The sequence below is a fragment of the Anastrepha obliqua genome, chromosome 4 (genome assembly GCF_027943255.1).
Source record: "Anastrepha obliqua isolate idAnaObli1 chromosome 4, idAnaObli1_1.0, whole genome shotgun sequence".
Taxonomy (NCBI): Eukaryota; Metazoa; Arthropoda; class Insecta; order Diptera; family Tephritidae; genus Anastrepha; species Anastrepha obliqua.
The window spans coordinates 21,532,849-21,553,817 of NC_072895.1; the positions used below are offsets into that span (position 1 = coordinate 21,532,849).

General features: G+C 36.2%; 2 protein-coding genes, 1 long non-coding RNA gene and 1 other non-coding gene across 5 annotated transcripts in view; 2 read left to right on the plus strand and 2 right to left on the minus strand.

Annotated features, from left to right (window-relative positions):
- The first annotated feature begins 2,688 nt into the window (after nt 1–2,688).
- LOC129243549 (elongation factor 1-alpha 1) lies at nt 2,689–6,491 on the plus strand. The gene is made up of 2 exons (XM_054880643.1): nt 2,689–2,806; nt 4,585–6,491. Exon 2 carries the CDS (start codon nt 4,601–4,603, stop codon nt 5,990–5,992), a length of 1,392 nt encoding a protein of 463 aa, XP_054736618.1. The 5' UTR covers nt 2,689–2,806; nt 4,585–4,600; the 3' UTR covers nt 5,993–6,491.
- On the minus strand, nt 2,937–4,278 carry LOC129243551 (uncharacterized). Its single transcript, XR_008582324.1, has 2 exons — nt 3,430–4,278; nt 2,937–3,356 (listed from the first exon to the last, which is right to left on the minus strand). It is a non-coding gene; the product is annotated as an uncharacterized LOC129243551 (long non-coding RNA).
- Nucleotides 3,824–3,897, plus strand: LOC129246623 (small nucleolar RNA snR61/Z1/Z11). The gene has a single exon (XR_008582492.1). It is a non-coding gene; the product is annotated as a small nucleolar RNA snR61/Z1/Z11 (small nucleolar RNA).
- Nucleotides 6,492–15,996: 9,505 nt separating the features above from the next.
- LOC129243548 (uncharacterized) overlaps nt 15,997–20,969 on the minus strand; it is a 29,602-nt gene continuing 24,629 nt past the window's right edge. For both annotated transcript variants that reach the window (XM_054880641.1, XM_054880642.1), the window contains exons 8-9: nt 16,623–16,841; nt 15,997–16,529 (exon numbers count right to left, since the gene is read on the minus strand). In XM_054880641.1, coding sequence (XP_054736616.1) covers nt 16,173–16,529; nt 16,623–16,841 — 576 coding nt within the window. In that variant the 3' untranslated portion in view covers nt 15,997–16,172. The remainder of the gene's footprint in view (nt 16,530–16,622; nt 16,842–20,969) is intronic.

Below are 20,969 nucleotides of genomic sequence, written 5' to 3' on the forward strand. Positions count from 1 at the left end.
CATGCTTTCTGAGAACTCTTCTTACAGTTTCGGGGTTAACGTGAATATTTAGCTGCTCCTCAACCATCTTCGTCAATTTTGGAGCACTAAGATGAGAATTTTTCTTCACTTCCCGCAAAACAAATGCCTCGTCCCTTTCTGAAAACGCCTTTTTTTGCTTTCTTTCTGCTTGTTTCCTACTCTTCCTTCTCTAGTAAAGCGATGTATGATGTGCTGGACAGTTCCTCGACTTTTATTCACACATTCCGCAATTTTTCTTTGGGATTTTCCTTTTTTAAAAAGATCAATTACTAACTGTCTAATTTCAACACTTGTTTGTCGACCCACTTTATAACCACCTCGATAATAAACAACTAAAACACTAAGAATAAGATGCAAGCGAAAATTAATATCCAAAAATACATATCCCGTTATTTTAAAAGAAACAATGTTAGGTGGCTCACTTTGAGTGTGACGTTAGTTTGTGTGTTTGTTTTTGTTCTTCATTATTACTCTTACTTCGGCAGCAAACAATCAGAAAAAATACAGTTAGATTACACAAGCATGCTCACTTGATAAAGTTGACAAAAAATAATGGGTGTTTGAAACTATTTACAAAAGTTGTTTAAACAAATATCTTCAAGGAATTGGTGGCTCACTTTGACTGTGACTCACTGTATGTACAATGTTTTGCACAAATTATTATGAGGGAGTTTAGCACTGTGACCTGAAAGATCTGTTGTACTCCTTCGTGGATTCAGAGCATTTCTCTGAGTCCAACTTCCTCAAAAAATGTGGTATTTTACTGAATTTTATTTTCTTCTCTGGTAAAATATGTTTCCCAGCTGTTGTCTCGCTTATATGTAAGTATATCAGTGCACATGTTTGGCGGTTTCATTTTAATACCTACAGGAGTTGCATTGGAGAGTATTCCCAGTTAGAATTTCTGTGATGATTCTAAAATTATTATTATTTACTTCCATACAACATTTAAATTGGTTTGGATTAAAGCGATCTATCATTGATTTTGATAAACCCGTCGCCTCTTTCCTCACTATTTTTTTAGTTGTTGTTGTAGCAGCGTAAACATTCCCCATACTTACATGCGGTGAATGCTGCTGGAGTGACAGTCCTTGGCCGGATATAAATCCGGGTCGTTTCGGTAACGTAGAACCGACTGTCGTGGAAACGACTATTTTTTTAGTAATTTTGTACCATGAAACCCATAGGATCTCTACATGATTGTTCGGGCCTAAGATATTCAGCTTATTAAGACTTTAAAGCACCAGCATGGATATAATTTGGAAAGAGTGAATTTCGAAGGGTTTTTCGACCAGCACTATACTCTGTTTAGATTTGAGAATTACCCTTGCGATTATCGCCGAGTTGGTTTTGACATGATGAAGATTATTTATTCGATATTATTGCTGTCATACTGCTACAACAAAAACAACCAAACACAAATAATTATACACGTACACATACGCATGACGTCAGCCGTGTCAAAATCGGAAAATAAGGTAACGGTTTTCGGAAGGTGCTACCTTCTGTATTGTATTCTCCTTGGATAATATCACTAAATTACGTTGCAGACGACGTACATGCTCGCGCTCTTCCGTGGTAAAATAAAAATTGAGCTGTTAAATAGCGAATTGGCAGTTGAAGTTAAGACAGAGATGGCAAGAAATTCGGTAAGACAGATATATTTTAACAGTGAAATTCGTGATCTCCACTTGACATTTCCATTTCAACAGAGCTCTTTAAACATCAACTGTGAAGGGTGTAGATGTGGTATTCTGCTAAAAATATAATAGTAAATAAGCTAATCGGACTGGAAATACTCCGTTTTTAAATTTCCCTTTTCGTTTTTTAATGTTGCCTCCACAAAGATTTCGTATCAATGAAAATGCAGCTGTCAAACCCCCAAAGTGACAGTTTATTGCATGCGATAAATCTCACGTCATAAGCTCTGCGATTTATCCCAAGAGATCTGCAATGAGCGGTTGTTGTTGTTGTTGTTGTAGAAGCATAAACATTCCCCATACTTACATACGGGGAATGCTGGTGGAGTGACAATCCTTGGCCGGATATAAATCCGGGTCGTTTCGGTAACGTAGAACCGACTGTCGTGGGTACGTGCGATGAGCGGTCTTCCTTTGCAATATATCGCATGCGATCTGCGGCGTCATATCGAAACAGGGCTGTCGCTTAATCTCTAACCGTCCTATAAGAAGTTTACACAGTTTTAATTTTTAGTTTATTTGTATCACCTTTCAATTTGTACCAACTTCGAATTATATATCACCTTATTCCAGCTGGAAAGCACCGGAAGCTCCTACTCAGATATGCATTTAAAGGTCTAAAAGAACTGCTTGATAAATAAGTTTACCATGAAATGCATTTCAATGATAACGGAGCATATTTAACTAAAATTATTATTTCAATGGCTTAACAATAATATATAATAATAATAATGATATTAATTATAATAAAGATATAAAAAATTATATTAATTATAGTAAAAACAATAATAATAATATAGTAATAGTAATAATATTAATACTTGTAGCAATAGTAAATATAATAATAATGAAAGTCATAATTATAATTTTATTCTTGCTCACAATTGTATCAAAAACTAAAATTGTTTCGTAGTACTATTTGAGAATTTTAAAAGTAGATTAGTTAACCCTGACACCAACGTGGCATTGGAAAGACGAAGCGAGGCATATCTTTCGTTCACGACGAGTTTCTCGTTCACTTTGTTCAAGTCTGTTGACGGATCAGCATAGACTTCATTGATTTCTCGATTCAGTTTATTTGAAAAGTAAGTTTTAATCTTGTAAGAAAAGTTGAAAAGTTAAAAAGTGAAGTGCAATCGAGTCAACAAGTGTAAATCTGAGTAAAGTGCCGAATATATTTGTTTATTAGTAAACAAAAAATAATTGTGCATTAGATATTGGATTTGCAACATTTCTTTTGGAATTGTTGGAGAAGTGTGCGTCTGTGTGTAATAGGGTGACAAGGCAATAAAGAGAATTCATATGTTCCAAGTAGTGAGGAAAAGTGGTCTCGGAATTAAAAATTGGAAACACGTGGCGCTAGCGGCTCTACTTAGTACTTGTTTTAATTATTTGATTATAAATCTACCGTTAACCACGCCCTTATATATAAAGAAGATTATATATACGGTAATAATGACAAATATCTATCAGACATCCGATGCGCAAAGTAAAAAAAAAGAATTGCTTCTTAATCTATCATTGACTAAGTTGGAACTTCTCTGTACTGAAGTGGAGGAGTAGGGGATGCATTTTCTCTACTCGATAAACTTTTCAAAATGGCGACATCACGTTCCACATTGTGTTTGATAGGGTCTAGAAATATAATGAAATGCATTACAACTCCATATTTTCTTGACTACAAGTTTTAAAGTTTAATTACACTTACACTGAGATTAGTAAAAAGGTAAAAAGAAAGTAGCTATTTTAAAAAGCCGGTTTCAGGAAAATCTTAAAAGCTGTATATGACTAAATTTTCCAAGATGGCCGCCATTTAGTCAACCCACTCGGTTCGTTGTCGTGCCGGTTACTGGAAATTTCTTTATAGCCGAAGTTGTGACTGACCCGAACACGCGATTCTCGATTTAAAATTTTCCTATCTTCCACGCACTTTTGTCTTTTATTACTACTAAATAGCATAAACGCGAAAAATTACACACAGATGCGGGCAAATACCACTTGTATGATGGTGACACATATTATTTGCATTGAAGTGAGAATTAGTCTTATAGGTGTACATTTTTTTTTATTCGATTGCGTTTGACGAATACATGTTTTCTAGTCTTTTGTGATGACTTCTATCAGTTCTGCTACTGAGTATCTTTGACGATAAAAAAAATACCAAATCCACTGATCAGTCTAGAAAACATGTATCATCCTCTATAGGTATCATTAGACCAATTTGCAAAGCTCTTAATTTAATTAAATAGTAATTTCTCTCTTGCATGTTTCTCTTCCATTTCGTTTTTTCTTATTTGCTTTTTCCCCACAAAGTGCAATTTTGGTTAATTGAGTACCAAACTGGCATGAAAAAGTTAACCTCAATTTCCTATGTATGCAAAAACATGTGTGCAACCACGTTGTCAGGTTGAGGTTATGTTTTCCAGCAAAACGAAAGTTGTACGGCACGACGGGCTTTTTGTGTTCGTAACCGATGCTGACGCTTCATATTGTAGATTAATCGGCAAACAAATAGTTTGTTGTTGCTAACCTCAACCTGAAGTTGTGATCGCATTCAACTTATGTTTATCGTTTTTGAAGTTATTGAAGTTTTTTTTGTTTACGTTTGTTGAAAAGTAACATATTAAATTTGCAAATTGCGTTTAGAAAAGTTGTAAAGTCCTTATACAAATTCATAATATTTCTATTTATATATAATATTGCTAGTATGTTTGAGTAGTATCTAACAATATTTGCTAACGAAATATGTTTTCCCCGTTTATTTTCTTCCTTCTCACCTGAAACCTGCTTATCATCCAATGAACCATCCAATACGTATGAATCATTCCACCACCCCCCTCGATGTGTCATTTCTGTTGCACAGCTCTTAAGAAAAGAAAATGGGTAAGGAAAAGACTCATATTAACATTGTTGTCATCGGACACGTCGATTCCGGCAAGTCTACCACCACCGGTCACTTGATCTACAAGTGCGGTGGTATCGACAAGCGTACCATCGAGAAGTTCGAGAAGGAAGCTCAAGAAATGGGCAAGGGTTCTTTCAAGTACGCCTGGGTTTTGGATAAATTGAAGGCCGAACGTGAGCGTGGTATCACCATCGATATCGCCTTATGGAAGTTTGAGACTTCAAAATACTACGTCACCATCATCGACGCCCCCGGCCACAGAGATTTCATCAAGAACATGATTACTGGTACCTCTCAAGCTGATTGCGCTGTGTTGATCGTTGCCGCCGGTACTGGTGAATTCGAAGCTGGTATCTCCAAAAACGGCCAGACTCGTGAGCACGCCCTGCTCGCTTTCACTCTTGGTGTGAAACAATTGATCGTTGGTGTCAACAAGATGGATTCGTCCGAGCCACCATACAGCGAGTCCCGTTATGAGGAAATCAAGAAGGAAGTGTCGTCTTACATCAAGAAGATTGGTTACAATCCAGCTGCTGTTGCCTTCGTACCAATCTCTGGCTGGCACGGTGATAATATGTTGGAACCCTCCACCAACATGCCCTGGTTCAAGGGATGGAAGGTTGAACGTAAGGATGGTAATGCTGACGGCAAGACCCTCATCGAAGCCCTCGATGCCATCCTTCCCCCAACTCGCCCAACCGACAAGGCCCTACGTCTGCCATTGCAGGATGTCTACAAAATTGGTGGTATCGGAACAGTACCCGTCGGTCGTGTCGAAACTGGTATATTGAAACCCGGTATGGTTGTCGTATTCGCTCCAGCGAACATCACCACTGAAGTAAAATCCGTTGAAATGCATCACGAAGCTTTAGCAGAGGCTGTACCCGGTGACAACGTTGGTTTCAACGTTAAGAACGTTTCCGTTAAGGAATTGCGTCGTGGTTACGTCGCTGGAGACTCAAAGGCGAACCCACCCAAGGGCGCTGCTGACTTCACCGCCCAGGTTATTGTGTTGAACCATCCTGGTCAAATTGCCAACGGTTACACTCCAGTGTTGGATTGCCACACCGCTCACATTGCCTGCAAGTTCGCTGAAATTAGGGAGAAGGTTGATCGTCGTTCTGGTAAGACAACCGAAGAGAATCCTAAGTTCATCAAGTCTGGTGATGCTGCCATCGTCACCTTGGTGCCCTCCAAGCCATTGTGCGTTGAATCTTTCCAGGAATTCCCTCCATTGGGTCGTTTCGCTGTACGTGATATGAGACAGACTGTCGCTGTCGGTGTCATCAAGAGTGTGAACTTCAAGGATGCCTCCGGTGGTAAGGTTACCAAGGCCGCCGAAAAGGCCACAAAGGGCAAGAAGTAGCTGCGTTCTAAAGACGATAAAGATCAACTATTTAATATTAACATCAATAGCAACAACAACAGCTTACTAAATTCCAACTACAGTAGTGACAGTAGACAAATCAACAGCAGCAAGAAAAGCGGAACAGTGTTCCAACTGAATCTAACATTAATGGTTAATCAAAAGTTCCATTGCTTCCATCGCAAAGAGTTTCGTAGGAAAAGAATGTGTGCATTTGGCGCTGTCTAAATACAATATGTACAGGAGGTGGCGAACATACATTACGCACATAAATAAGCACACTGGCCATCCCGGAAAAGACGGCAGAAATACGAAACATCTTTTTAAGCAAAACAGCATTTGTATCTTTAATTTTATTATTACTTTAATGTTTAATTATTTGTTGGAATTCATTCCATCTCTTCTCTGTAGAGTTTGAAGCACAAGACAACTTTTGCTTTTATATACATACGAACACTCAAACATAATATAAAAAGAACCACTATTTAAAAAAATTAAATCTAAAATTTTGTATTCTTTTTTATAAAGAAAAAAAAAACTTAAAAACTCGAATCGGATTGTATTATATTTATCACAGCGAAGGGAACTGGAATACTTGATTTCTGTAAATTTTAAGTTGGTTTCGTTCAGTTTTCAGTTGATTTCTTTCAAGTGGTTTTGTTTGGTTTGAGGATTGTTTCTTTTTCTTTTTAGTAGATGCTTATAATTTTTTAAATCAGCAGTGCATTTAATTTCGACGGTACCAATTTAATAATATATACATTTTAACAGCAACTGAAAGTACAAAGTCAGTGAAGATACACGTTTTGTGTAGAACACGTTTACCAACAGTTTACAGCCACACACCACAAAACAGATGAAACACAGCCCGCCCGCTGAATATTGTAAACATTTATCAAACCATGTTCAATAAAGGTTAATATCCCACTTTGTTGGATGAGCTAGCAAACATTTATTTTTAGTATATAGCATAGGAGGAAATGGTAAAATTCATAACTTGTAATCCCTTGAAATTTAGTAGTAATTTTTATTATTATGAAAGGAGTTTTTGAAAGCTTACATCAAAGGTGAAAGAGTTTAAGTTTCAGCACATTTAAAAAGCAGTATAATAGCTTAACTGCTGTAAATTGATAAACTTGGATATAAGAAATTCTGCAAAGTGGACGTTTAAACTTGGTTTAACTGGTAAGTAGTTGGTGCGGTTCAAAATGTGTACGTTCGACATGAAATTCTGGTAACTTTGGCGAAAGTGTAACGTTCAATAAAAGCAGCCATTGTTACGCACCGAATCTATGGGATGATGGGATATTTAATAAAAAAAATAGAATAGTATTCAACTTGACCTCGAACAAGATTCGCCTTGGAACAATCACATTGTCACCGAAAATGTGGTGAATTCCACTGTTCCGTCTTTTTGCAAACATGTAAAAGGAATTTAAGCACTCCAAATATATTTTAAAGGTTGTTAGAAGTTTTTTCATAGCCGAAATCCCCTAACAACCAGGAAGTGTGGTCACTAATTGGCGACTAGATAACAGATACCTAGATATATAGGGTTGTTCAATAGGTGCGCTTCAACTTTTTTTCGATAGGGAGGGCGAACGACGCAATATTTTTTATTTTTCGCTTGTCATTTGTAAATTTCATTAGTATACATTTCATCATGGAACGCTACACACTTGAGCAAATCGTGCAAATTTTTTATGAAAATAATCGTTCTGTTGCTGCTACTTTAAGAGCATTACGGCCATTTTACGGTCCATTTAACAAGTCGTCCCGTTTTGGGGTTATGTGAAGTCATTGGTCTACAGTAACAAGCCGGCGACGATTTGTGAGCTCAGAGCCAATATTGAACGCGAAATTGCTGGAATTTCGGCCGATTTATGCAAAAGAGTGGTCGAAAATTGGGTTCAACGATTGGACTTCGTAAAACGTGCACGCGGTGGTCATGCAAAAGAAATCGAATTTCATACTTAAATGTATATGTTCAAACTCGATAATAAAAAAAAAAATTAGTTAAAAAAGTCAAACCGTTTGTGTTTTATTCACAAAAGTTCAAAAGTTGAAGCGCTCTTACTGAAAAACCCATACATACATACTACTGTGGGCAAAAAGTAAGGTGAATTTATTTGTCAAACTTTTAGGGATTAAAATTTCGCTCTAGTTATTTTTTTCATGAGTTGACAGCACTGTTAACATCTGAGCCAACTTTCATGTGAATGTCATTATTAGTAATATATTTACGCTTGTGTTTACCAAACGATCTAGAGTCCATTTTTCGATTTTTACAATGTCTGATTTGATTGAGCAGAGAAGTGCCATCAAATTTTGTTTGCGGAATGAAATTTCGGCTGCGGAAACGTTTAGAATGTTGCAGAAGTCATTTGGTGATTCGACCATGTCGCAGAAAAATGTTTATAAGTGGTACAAAGACTTCAAAGAGGGTCGAGAACGTGTTGATGACTTGGAGCGCTCCGGACGACCATCGACGTCAACAGATGACCAACACGTCAATAAAGTGAAGGAGTTAGTGCTCAAAAATCGTCGGTTGACTGTTAAAGACCTTACTGATATGATCGGAATATCAGAAGGATCTGTGAAAAGCATTTTGAAAGACCATTTGGGCCTACGAAAAGTCAAATCTCTTTTGGTACCGAAAACTCTAAATTTCTTGGAAAAAAGTCGTCGCGTGGATGTGTGTGAAACAATGCTTTCAGACTATCAGGACAAGCTCAAAAGCATCATTACGGGAGATGAGACTTGGATTTATGCTTACGACCCTGAAACAACTGACCAATCAAGCGAATATCGTGCTAAAGGCGAGGCCAGACCGAAAAGAGCACGTCAAAGTCGTACAAAAATAAAGGTCATGATGACAGTTTTTTTCGATTTTCGTGGTGTGGTGCACTATGAATTCCTTCCACCTGGCCAAACTGTTAATACGGAATATCATTTGAGCGTTATGCGTCGTTTACGTGAAGCAATTCATCTAAAAAGACTAGAATTATGGGCCAACAACTCTTGGTTTTTGCATCACGATAATGCACCGTCTCACACTGCACTCGTTCTGCGTGACCATTTCGCCAAAAATTCCACGCATATCGTTCCGCAGCCACCGTATTCGCCTGATTTGGCTCCGTGTGACTTCTGGCTATTCCCAAAACTCAAGAGACCACTCCGGGGAACGCATTTCGAGTCGATTGAGGAGTTAAAAGCTGAATCGGAGAAGGTGCTGATGGCTATACCGCAAACGGACTATTTGGCATGTTTCGGGGACTGGAAAAATCGTTGGCATAAGTGTATTTCATCGAGAGGGGATTATTTTGAAGGGGATGAAATTGATTTACAAGAATAAATAAAGAATTTTCATTTTACAACCAAATTCACCTTACTTTTTGCCCACAGTAGTATATAGAAATAAATATATATAAATATCATAAAATATATACATATATAATTTCCGATTGCACCTTTTTTGGGTGTTTGGCCGAGCTCCTTCTCCTATTTGTGATAAGCGTCGTGGTGATCCACAAATGGAGAAACTTGCAATGTTATGCCGACTCCGAATGGCAAAATATTTTTTCAGGGGAGCTTTCTCATGGCAGAAAAACAATTGGAGGTTTGCCATTGGCGTTTAAACTATTATAATTAAGTGAAAAATATTGGATGGAGCGTAAGTAGCGAATTAGGCAGTCCGTTTAATAACTAATATGAATTTCTTTCAAAGATGGGTCGCGCGCAGCATAACACAGTTGCGGAGCGGGGGCTTGTCAATCTTCGAAAACAAAAAAAAAAAAAAATCGTACAAATTTATCGCTGAGTGATTTGCAGGGACCAAAACTTTTGTTGTAAATAGCCTTAAACACTAAACATTCTTAGAACGACCTGGTGGCAAAAATAAAACGATTTACACTACTGATGCCTTCTGCCAAAAGGGATCGTTTTAAGTCATCAAAGGCCGTTGCAACTGAAATCAACAATTTCGTATCAGCGAGAACTCTACGGCGTCGATTGTACAACATGAAGCTACCAGGCAGAATAGCTTCTAAAGTTCCTCTGTTAAAACAAGCAAATTTAAGGAAGAGAAACAGTTTTGCTAAACAGCACAAGTCATTGTGTAGACCAGAAAGTATGAAAAATGGTGTAACATACTTTGGAGCGTTGAAACAAAAATTAATTAATTTGTAAATGATGCTGGCCAAAATGTCTGCCGTCCTAAAAGGCTAGAGTCCTCACCGCGGTTAAAGGAATGAACAAAAAAAAAAAACAATTGTTATTGTTGCAGCACGAGCATTCCCCATACATACACAGGGAGTGACATGCTGCTGACGTGGCAGTCCTTGGCTAGATATCAATCAGGGTCGTTGTGGTAAAGAAGAATCGACTATTGTGGAAACGAAAAAATTAAAATTGGTCAAGCATGTTGGCGGTAACATAATGATTTGGGGATGTTTCTCTTGGTATGGATGATACTCTATTCGCCTCATAATCAATAAAATGGAAAAACTTATTTACAAGTTCATACTACAAGAAGTGATGCTATCATTTATGAAAAAAAAAATCAAAGAATTATGGTATTTCACTTCCACAGGAACCTGCCGTAGGATTATCAATTGTTTTTTTTTTGTCGGGACAGACAAGCAAGTGCAGCACTCAGACACAATTAAACTCATTGTACTGCACTGAAATTCTATGCCAAATCGATTACAAAAGTCATTGGCAATCATGGTGGACACAGTGGTCATTGATTAAGGGGTTAGGGGTAGTCAGAGGCCCGAAAAAATGATGATTTTCACGAATTTTTTTTTGCTACTTAATTAATTTATTTAACAAAAATAAAAACATAGCATAAAAACATCATGTTTTAACTTGACTTCACCAAAATTTCAAAAAAAAAAATTAATAATTGCAAAAGTTATCGCTGTTTGTGTGAAGCCCGTTTCTCCAGAAGTCCCTTGCGGTGAACATCACAAGTCCTTGCAGATTCATCTAAAACCAATCGGACAAGAAAAATTAGTTTTATTAATAGATAATCTTGTGCCTGATCGAAGCTTTTTTTTTTTTTTCAAAATGAACAAAATGGCGGCCTCAGAAAATTTTTTCCAGATTTTAGAAAAAAAAACCAACAGTTAATTGTTAAAAAAAAAATCGAAATTTTTGAAAAAAAAAAAAAAATCCTTCGATCAGGCACCAGTTTTTTATGTTTTTCAAAAGCTGTATAAATTTTATTGAAATCTACGTAGCGGTTTTTAAGTTACAGTGTTCACCAGTTTGAAAAACATAGTTTTGAGAAAAACGCATTTAAAGTTTTGCTATCGGCTCCGGAGCGGCCGAGCGCCCTTTGTTAATTGTTGAATAACTTGAAAAGTATTTGTCGGATTCACTTCAAATTTTTACACAATATTTTTAAAACATTATACTTTAAGAAAATGCAAAAAAAAAATCGATTTTTTGAAAATTCTGACTACCCCTAACCCCTTAAACTTCGATAATTTAAACAGCATTTTTAATAAAATCACTAAGTTCATTTTGTATTGTATCTATTTCTATTTCGTACCTATTTTAATGATCACATGAATATTTCTATGAAATGAAATGAACTTTTCTATTGCTACTACTTAAAGTTTTAAAAGATCTTTGAATTATGATTTATATTTGTTATGTTAATCTATGAAATAAAAACCACATAGAATTGAATATCTATTATTAATTTAAGAAGCTTGCATTTTTCACATGAACGTGGGGATACTTATTTTGCTGACCATATCTATACTAATATTATAAAGAGGAAAACTTTGTTTGTTTGTTTGGTTGTAATGAATAGGCTCAAAAACTACTGGACCGATTTTAAAAATTCTTTCACCATTCGAAAGCTACATTATCCACGAGTAACATGGATTACATTTTATTTTGGAAAAAAATAGGGTTCCATAAGATATTTGGATTTTTCGGACACAAACTGAAAAAAATCTTATATATAAAATAAAGTCAACTTTTTGTGTGTGTTCGCTAACCGGCCGTGTCTGCACCGAATTAAACCAACCTTACACACATTGTTAAGAAGGTATTGAAGATGGTTTCCGTATAGTTTGGATACCTATTGGTGGATAGGGCTCGAGATATAGATCAAAACGTGGACCCGAGTAACCTTCGGATGTGTATATACAGTATGGGTATCAAATGGAAGCTGTTGGTGAATGCTTTAGTTCAGAGTATTTCCATCTTGCTTTAATACGGGGTAATTTTCATACCTATTGATGACTAGGGTCTCAAAATATATACCAAAACGTGGAACCGCCGTGTCTTTGCACCGATTTAAACCAAACTTATGCACATTGTTAAGTAAGTATTGAAAATGGGTTTCGTAAAGTTTGGTTGTAATTCGGAGCACTGGCAACGGGTACAGCGTTCTTTTGAACCAGCCATAATGTCGCCTACTTTTTTAACTGAACTGTCAAATTGACAGTGTGAGTTACAATGTGTCAATATTTCTTTCTGATTTGGATGCCATAAGGAAAAAACGTAAGTGCAACATGTAAAAATTGTTAGTGCATTTTTTTGGAGTGGATTTTGTAACAGTGAATAATTTCTTACGAAATTTGAGAATTTAATGTGAAATCCGAATGAAATTATGTGTTCGTGGAAAAAACAATTTTTTTCGTTTTTTTTTTTTGAAAAATTTAAATGGATAATGGTTAAAAAAGCTCCAATGCTTAATAAAACATATAAATTGAAACGAAAAATTCATGGATGATCAGGAAAAAAGACGATTGTTTCTTAGTTATTCATATGCGTTGATTTGAAATTTAAAAACAATCTTCTTTTTTCCTGATTTTCAATTTATATTTTATATTTACTCAAAAACAAATAGAAAAACAAAAAATATTGTTTATGCCAAAGCGCTTGAATAAAGAAATAAATAATATGAAAACCATATATTTTCTGTGCTAAACCATATCTATTCTATTTTAGTGTGCCCAGCGAAGGGGACCGGGTTTGCTAGTGTGTATATATAATTAAAATTTAAGGAGATATCAAAGATCAAAGGTTAATTTTACGCATTTTAAAAATGTTGATATCTCCAAAAAACTTCTTGAATTTTTTAACCATTGTGCGGCAGGTGCGGTGGTCCTTCCAGTCCAACTTCCCAACATTTGGTGGAGAATTCGAGACGTATTCAGTATCTGCAGCAGCTCGTCAAGCCTCTCAATTGCTAGTGGTGGTGGCCTAATCAACAGCATAACATTGCGACATATGAAATCTCTAGAATCAGATCATCTACGCAGTGTTAGCATTCGGGTAGTTTTGCAAAAACAAATTACTTGCGCCGTGCTCGGTCTGAAGACCTCCAATATTTTCCCACTCATCTAACACCTCTCCCCCTCTGGACCCAACCTGTCGAAACAGTAAGTTTTCTGGGTCTACCGTTAGATGAGCTAGACGTAGGCGACCGGTGATTTATACTACACTGACAGGGCAAAGTTACTGCTACAACAACAACCTCTGATATTTTCTAAAACTGCAAAAAAAAAAATCTTTCAACATATTAGTATTTTAAAGTTTTGTAAAATCGATTGAAAATTTTGCACACCACTCTATGTGTACTTGCATATATTTACATGCACAATACTGCATTTTCATATGTATGTACATCCATACATAGTACTTTAGTATGTTCTGAGTCATGGCAATTTTACTATTTCGTTGTGTGAACATACACAATATTGTGAAATTCAACAGTCAGCAAGTTCAATCCCAATAAACTTCAATTAATTACTCAATGCAAATATAAGCTTACGTATGCAAGTATGTGTGTATGTACAGCCGTTGAAAAATATAATATCATACTTACGAACGATGCGTTGGCAACCATATATGGGCATCTTTTATCGATTACGGTGCCGTAACGGTACTTTTCAATCAATGACCTTTATTCACAACACAAATAGATGACAATTTTTAAAAATGAGTAGTCTTCTGGTTCAACAGGGTAGCTTTACTGGATTCATGAAGGTCAATCCATTAGTTAACATCGCCCTTAACCCATTAATGCTCACACATAAAACGGGTTAAGATAGGTGACTGAAATTTTCACCAAATATTTGTGTTGATGTTAAACGGTTCATTTCCATTTTTCAAAAAAATATCTCAAAAGATGTGGGCATGGCAAAGCGTATGATATATCATACATAAGCGTATTCGGAGAGCTACTTCTATGAAAATAAAAATACAATATATACATAGGTTTTGAATTCAAATCAAAATTTTATTTATAAAGTGACATATTATACATCTATACATTTTTAAATTTCTTAGTTATTTGATGAGTCAGTTACATGACATTTGTAAAAACAGTTATCTGGGTGCAATCCGAAATTACATTTCATGCATATACATTTTGTACACTTGCCACAAAATTTCCATCAGCGTTTAGTTCTTGAGTAATTTACGTAGTGCTCGACTCCATCGTACATATCTAGTTTCGTTTTCTCTTTATTTTCTATCGGTTTTGAAAGAATGCTTCTTGTAAGACGTAGGATGAATCCGAGAAGAGTTACTTTTGGATAAGCTTTTCGAAATACCATCCATAAGTTTACAATAGCTCCATTTAGACAAAATCTGAAAATGGGCCAATACCATCTCCTTTATCTAATGCGAGTTCGGTAAGCTGCCCTTTGCTGATCGAAGAGATCGACTCCACCCATTCCGCAATTATACTCCTTGATGATTACTGGTTGCTCTACGTCTTGTCTACGTTTTTGTTGCCGATCACATCTTTTGCATAGTCCTGTTGTGCTCGTTATGCTATCGTTCTTACAGTTTGTTGCAATAGTGACGTTATTATTATCATTCCACCTAACTAGACTAATATTTTTTGATTTAACTGCTTCGCAAGCACCACGGCTTTCTCCTTTCATATTGCTCAAAGGAGCATTTTCTATACGATTGCGAATTGTTCCCACTACTGTTATATTTTTAGAATCAAACTTTTCCAATAATTTGAAACTATTAAAATAGTTATCTAGAAATATAGTGCTGTTTTCGGGAACTATGCCACAGCATAAATTCTTTGTGACAGACAAACCTAAATGCTCATTAGATCGAACCACGCGTTTTCCGGTGTACAAATCGACAAGTACCCTTTTGAAGTGGTCAGGCACCAAATTTTGTACCCATACCGTATAGGTTTTCCATCATTAAAAAATTGTACATTATCCACTTCTGAATTCGCAATTCTTATCTCGCATGGCCTTTTTAGAACCCCACGGCCCAAGTCGCCCAATGTACCTTCATCGTCCTCATCACCATCATCGCAATCGGATAACTCTTGTTTTTCAGGTGGAAATAAAGTCACATCGATTGAATTGGCATTTCTGATGTCGTCTATAATGTCTGCATTATCGTCCTCATTCAGATCTTCAAGCCATCTAACTATCTCCTCAGTTGTTGCTTGTATTTAAAAAGGTATTATATGTATATGAATGCCCGTAAAGCCAAACCGGGGAAGCGTTTACGTATGATAAAACATACGCAATGATTTACAAAAAGCTAAAACACATTTCGGGGCAAATTTTTCACTGCATTTTATATGTATTCGATGCCTCATGGTTTCAACTTTGAGTTAATGCACGTTTTTATATATATAATACTGTTGCTTGGTTTTTTTTAAGATATAAAACTCACCTGCGTGGAATTATTTACTTTTCCGAAAAACACTACATGAATTAACGCGAAAAATGTTAACAAAAGAGGTTTAAATGACAACTAAAAGGCTTTTCTATTCAAATTACTCTTTTATCTCACTTGTCCTGTGAATATAAAAATCTTTTATATAATAGTGGATTTTTGGTGAATTTTTGAAAAAAGCTCTTTTTGCGTATGATATATCATACTTTGTCATTAATGGGTTAATCAGCCTAGCGATAGCATGATCGCCTTTTCATATGAACAATTTCGATTTCGGCCACTATTTCACGATTTAAGTAATTGACTAAGACAAGATGTTTAAGTATTTCTTAATTTATTTAGATACATACATATATATTGTTCACTAAAATATTATGTACTACAAATCAATAATGAGAAGGCTTTCATGTGTCAAAATCCAATTAAAAAGCTGTATGGTATACCTAACCAATATCTTACTTCATTCAATAATGCGTTACTAGAAATAATAAAACTAAGTTGAAACAACTGCCTCAGCATTCGTTTGCGGCAACTGTGTTGGCGGCTTTACAATCGGGTTCGAAGCATAGGCGTACTTTTGCTGACGCATCATTTGCATGTGCGTAATGCTATCCAACACCCAGAATGGGTTTACGTAGACTTTACCTTCGAGCGCTCCGTGCGCATCACCGATTATATATTTTGCACGTTTGCGATGATCAACCACTTTGCCGCCGCACAATACAATTAACTCCTTCAGATTGTCCTTCGAAATGGGACCACAACGCGATGATATGTAAAATGCACCTAAATCCGTAAAGAGTTCGCATTTGTATGTATTGCCAAAAGCCTGACGTTCAGTACGACAAATCTGCGGTAAACGAATTAAACAGTATGTATATGAAAAATTATTGCAATATTTAGCACAACAAAAAAAGTTAACAAATTATTTTTGTTTTATTACCTCAACGGCACGTGAAAACACCCTCAACTCATATTCTTCCTCATTTAGCCAACTGCCGGCCTTTAGCGAATCTATTACCCATTTGTAATCCAAGATCCAGAGACCGCGTATTAGACCGCGCAGTAAGTTCAACGTACGACGCGGTTCGTAACTAATCACGTGCGTCGTTTCGTCGTTGACACAGTGATTTAGTTGCAGTCCACCAAGCGTAGCAATTGCCTGATTGTGGAAGCAAATTGATTTAGCGATAAAGATGAAAATATGGATGATGGAAATAGATGACTTAGTGTTTTTGCTTTACAAAATAGATATGTAAGTAGTATGCATGTATGTGTTTGAATATTTATTTATGATAATCAATATTATTGTTATTAATTGCGACTAATGGTGAAATGTTACTCAAAATTATTTTCAAATGCGCTTTTATCGCCGAAACTTTTTTATTGCTTGCATGCATGCAACAAAATAAAATTAAATTAAATCGATAAATCCAACGGAATACAAGTATACAATATGTATGTATGTACATCTGTATTTCGAGTTGTTCTTTTCTGATTTTCACTACGGCGGCATCATCGGGCCATTTTTTTTTTCGAAAATGAGCGAGGAGCCGCGGTTACAGTAAATGGCGAGCGTTACCGTGACATGCTCAACGAGTTGTTTCCAAAAATTGAAGAGGATGACATGGACGACATTTGGTTTCAACAGGACGGTGCAACTTGTCACACTGCCAAAGTTACACTCGAACTTTCGGCTACCGTTTTTGAAAACCGAATAATCAGCCGAAATTCCGATATCAATTGGCCGCCTCGAAGCAGTGATCTAAGCCCGTTGGCTAGCAATAAAAAAACAGATTGAAAATTTGAATAATTTTTTCTGGCCTCTGATTACCCCTAACCACATCTACACTAATATTATAAAGAGGAAAACTTTGTTTGTTTGGTTGTAATGAATAGGCTCAAAAACTACTGGACCGATTTTAAAAATTCTTTCACCATTCGAAAGCTACATCATCCACGAGTAACATGGATTATATTTTATTTTGGAAATAGGGCTCGAGATATAGGTCAAAACGTGGACCCGGGTAACCTTCGGATGTGTATGTACAATATGGGTATCAAATGGAAGCTGTTGGTGAATGCTTTAGTTCAGAGTATTTTTCATGCCGCTCCGTGACTGGGGTCTCGAGATAGAGACCAAAACGTGGACCCCAGAATGTGTTTGTACAATATGGATATCAAATTGAAGCTGTTGGCGAATGCTTTAGTACAGAGTATTTTTCATGCCGCTCCGTGACTGGGGTCTCGAGATATAGGTCAAAACGTGGACCCGGGTAACCTTCGGATGTGTATGTACAATATGGGTATCAAATGAAAGCTGTTGATAAGTGTTTTAATACGGGGTAATTTTCATACCTATTGATGACTAGGGTCTCGAAATATATGCCAAAACGTGGACCCGCCATGTCTTTGCACCGATTTAAACCAAACTTACGCACATTGTTAAGTAAGTATTGAAAGTGGGTTTCGTAAAGTTTGGTTGTAATTCGGAGCACTGGCAACGGGTACAGCGTTCTTTTGAACCAGCCATAATGTCGCTTACTTTTTTAACGCTTGGGGCGGAACTGAACTGTAAAATTGACAGTGTGAGTTACAATGTGTCAATATTTCTTTCTGATTTGGATGCCATAAGGAAAAAACGTAAGTGCAACATGTAAAAATTGTTTGTGAATTTTTTTGGAGTGGATTTTGGAACAGTGAATAATTTCTTACGAAATTTGAGAATTTAATGTGAAATCCGAATGAAATTATGTGTTCGTGCTCCAATGCTTAATAAAACATATAAATTGAAACGAAAAATTCATGGATGATCAGGAAAAAAGACGATTGTTTCTTAGTTATTCATACGCGTTGATTTGAAATTTAAAAACAATCTTCTTTTTTCCTGATTTTCAATTTATATTTTATATTTACTCAACAAAAAATAGAAAAACAAAAAATATTGTTTATGCCAAAGCGCTTGAATAAAGAATAAAGAAATAAATAATATGAAAACCATATATTTTCTGTTCTAAACCATATCTATTCTATTTTAGTGTGCCAAGCGAAGGGGGCCGGGTTTGCTAGTAAATAAATAAATGCAGAAAATGTTGGTTCGAGTTGCTGGTCCGATTTGAAGCTGAGCTGAATATAGTTTTTTGCTGCGACCATGACACGAGGGCAAGATTTGTTTCTTATACAGTAGATATATTTCGAACTATCGAAAAAGGTATGTTTGATAGTTCCTAAGTCATCGCTGCGTACAATTCCCAGTTGCGATATAGAACTGATTGTGGTTCTAAATTCATTAAAAGCACAACCGTCCGAAAGTTCGGATGTTCCACAGGGTGGTCATTAAAAATGAGTGAATTAAGTTAGTAAGCATTTCCACATTTTAAACATGTAAATGTGCAAATATTTCACCAATCAAACAGAAAAAAATTTATAAAATTGGAATTAAAAACCTTTAGAGAAAGAAAAATTAATATTTTGAAAAATTAATAAAATGGGCTTATGAGAGTGCGATTTGAAAATCAACAGAAATCTGCAATAAATACAAAAAAAAGCAAGGGTGGTTATGGTAACCACGAAAAAAAAAAAAATACAGTGACAATAAATCAAAATTGTCGGATTTACTTTTATCTATTTTGTCTAAATTAAACAGCTATAATATTTACATTTGGGTTACGGTGCGGGGCATTATACCCGTATGCATGCAGTAATAAAATATTTTACTTTATTTCATTTGATAACAGTTAAAATAAAAAAAAGCGTAGTAGACATAACAGAAGTGAAACTTTCAAGGCGGGAGAGATCCGAGAGAGAAAGAGAGATAGAGAGAGAGAAAGAATATATATGAAATAAATTCACAATATTTGCAGAGAATACAAATAGACAAAATTTACAAAAAACGGAGAAGCGTCGACCGGTGTAAATAAACGCCGGACACAAACCGTGACAACAATGCGCACTACTCCGAGCGTTTATCACCCGCACAAACGCAGCGATTCCAGGACCGCAGCAACGGCACAAATTACCGCAAGGCAATACCAATAAATCCGACGCCGGAATGGATAGCACTTTATAGTAAAAACGCCCAAAAAAATTGGGACCAAAAAACGCCCCAAACAGTAGGCCTAAGGAAATATAACGCCAAAAAGTAGGCACCAAAAATATATTTCCTACCAGTTTGCACCAATAAAGAAGCGCCAAGAAGTAGGCAGTGTTATTTCTCACTATAAATTAGCAACCACAATAAAAAACTCAAGAAAAAAAGCCTAAAGTGTATCTAAGATATATATAAGGTTTAGCTCTCTCTCTCCTTTTCCTCTACGTTATATCTCGCGGAATGAAAATCCCCAAAACGTTGCATGGCCTTGAAATTTTACTCTCCGACGTCGTCCATCGACGCCTAAGAAGATTCACTTCAAAAAGCTATATAACTTGACGAGTTAACTTTCAACTGCAGGTTGGTTGAAGAGTATTGAAAGATACACTCATTAACCAGTAGATCAATTTATTTAGCCGTTTTAATATTACACCTTTCACCTGAAATCGCAAACCATTTTCTATCCACTTGAAGTTGATGTGTCAGTATAACAAAAAAATAATATAATTGTCGCAAATTGGCTAGCTCCACCTCCTATTTGTGGCGTGCGTCTTGAAGTTGTTTCACAAATGGAGGGACCTACAGTTTCAAGCCGTTGGCAAAATGTTTTTTTTGAGGAGCCTTTTCAAGGCAGAAATACATTGGGAGGTTTGCCATTACCTGCCGAGAGGCGATCGACAACTTTTTCTATCACTTGGTGTTTCACTAGCAACACACTTAACTACATTTTTTTTTACATTATGACACTCTTCAAGCAAATAAGCGATATGTCGCGCATATGAGGAGGGATTTCTATACTAATCCGATACTAATTACCTCTTTACATGAGGTATGGTGCACTTGAAAGGGCTAGTTTACAGGAAAAACCCGAGCCATTCCGGTAATGTAGAACCGGCTGCCATGGAAATGTAGTTGTACAACAACAACAATAACCTCTTCACATGCCACAGAAACCAACTCATCGAACACCCCTCCCTCCCTCTTTCATGTTAGTCGACCTCGTCAAAACAGCACATCTCGTGGGCTTACCGTCTGGCCATCTTGATAACAACACTACCTAGGCAGGCCATGATAAGACTTATATTTACAACAAACAAAATATATACTATGTATTAATATTTAGAACCAATATATTTTTTTTTTTTTTTTGGTTGGATTTCCATTACTACCACGATAAATTTGCTTGGAATGTCTAAGTAC

Coding starts and splice junctions, on each gene's coding strand:
- LOC129243549 (XM_054880643.1), top strand. CDS start 4,601: ATGGGTAAGGAAAAGACTCATATTAACATTGTTGTCATCGGACACGTC.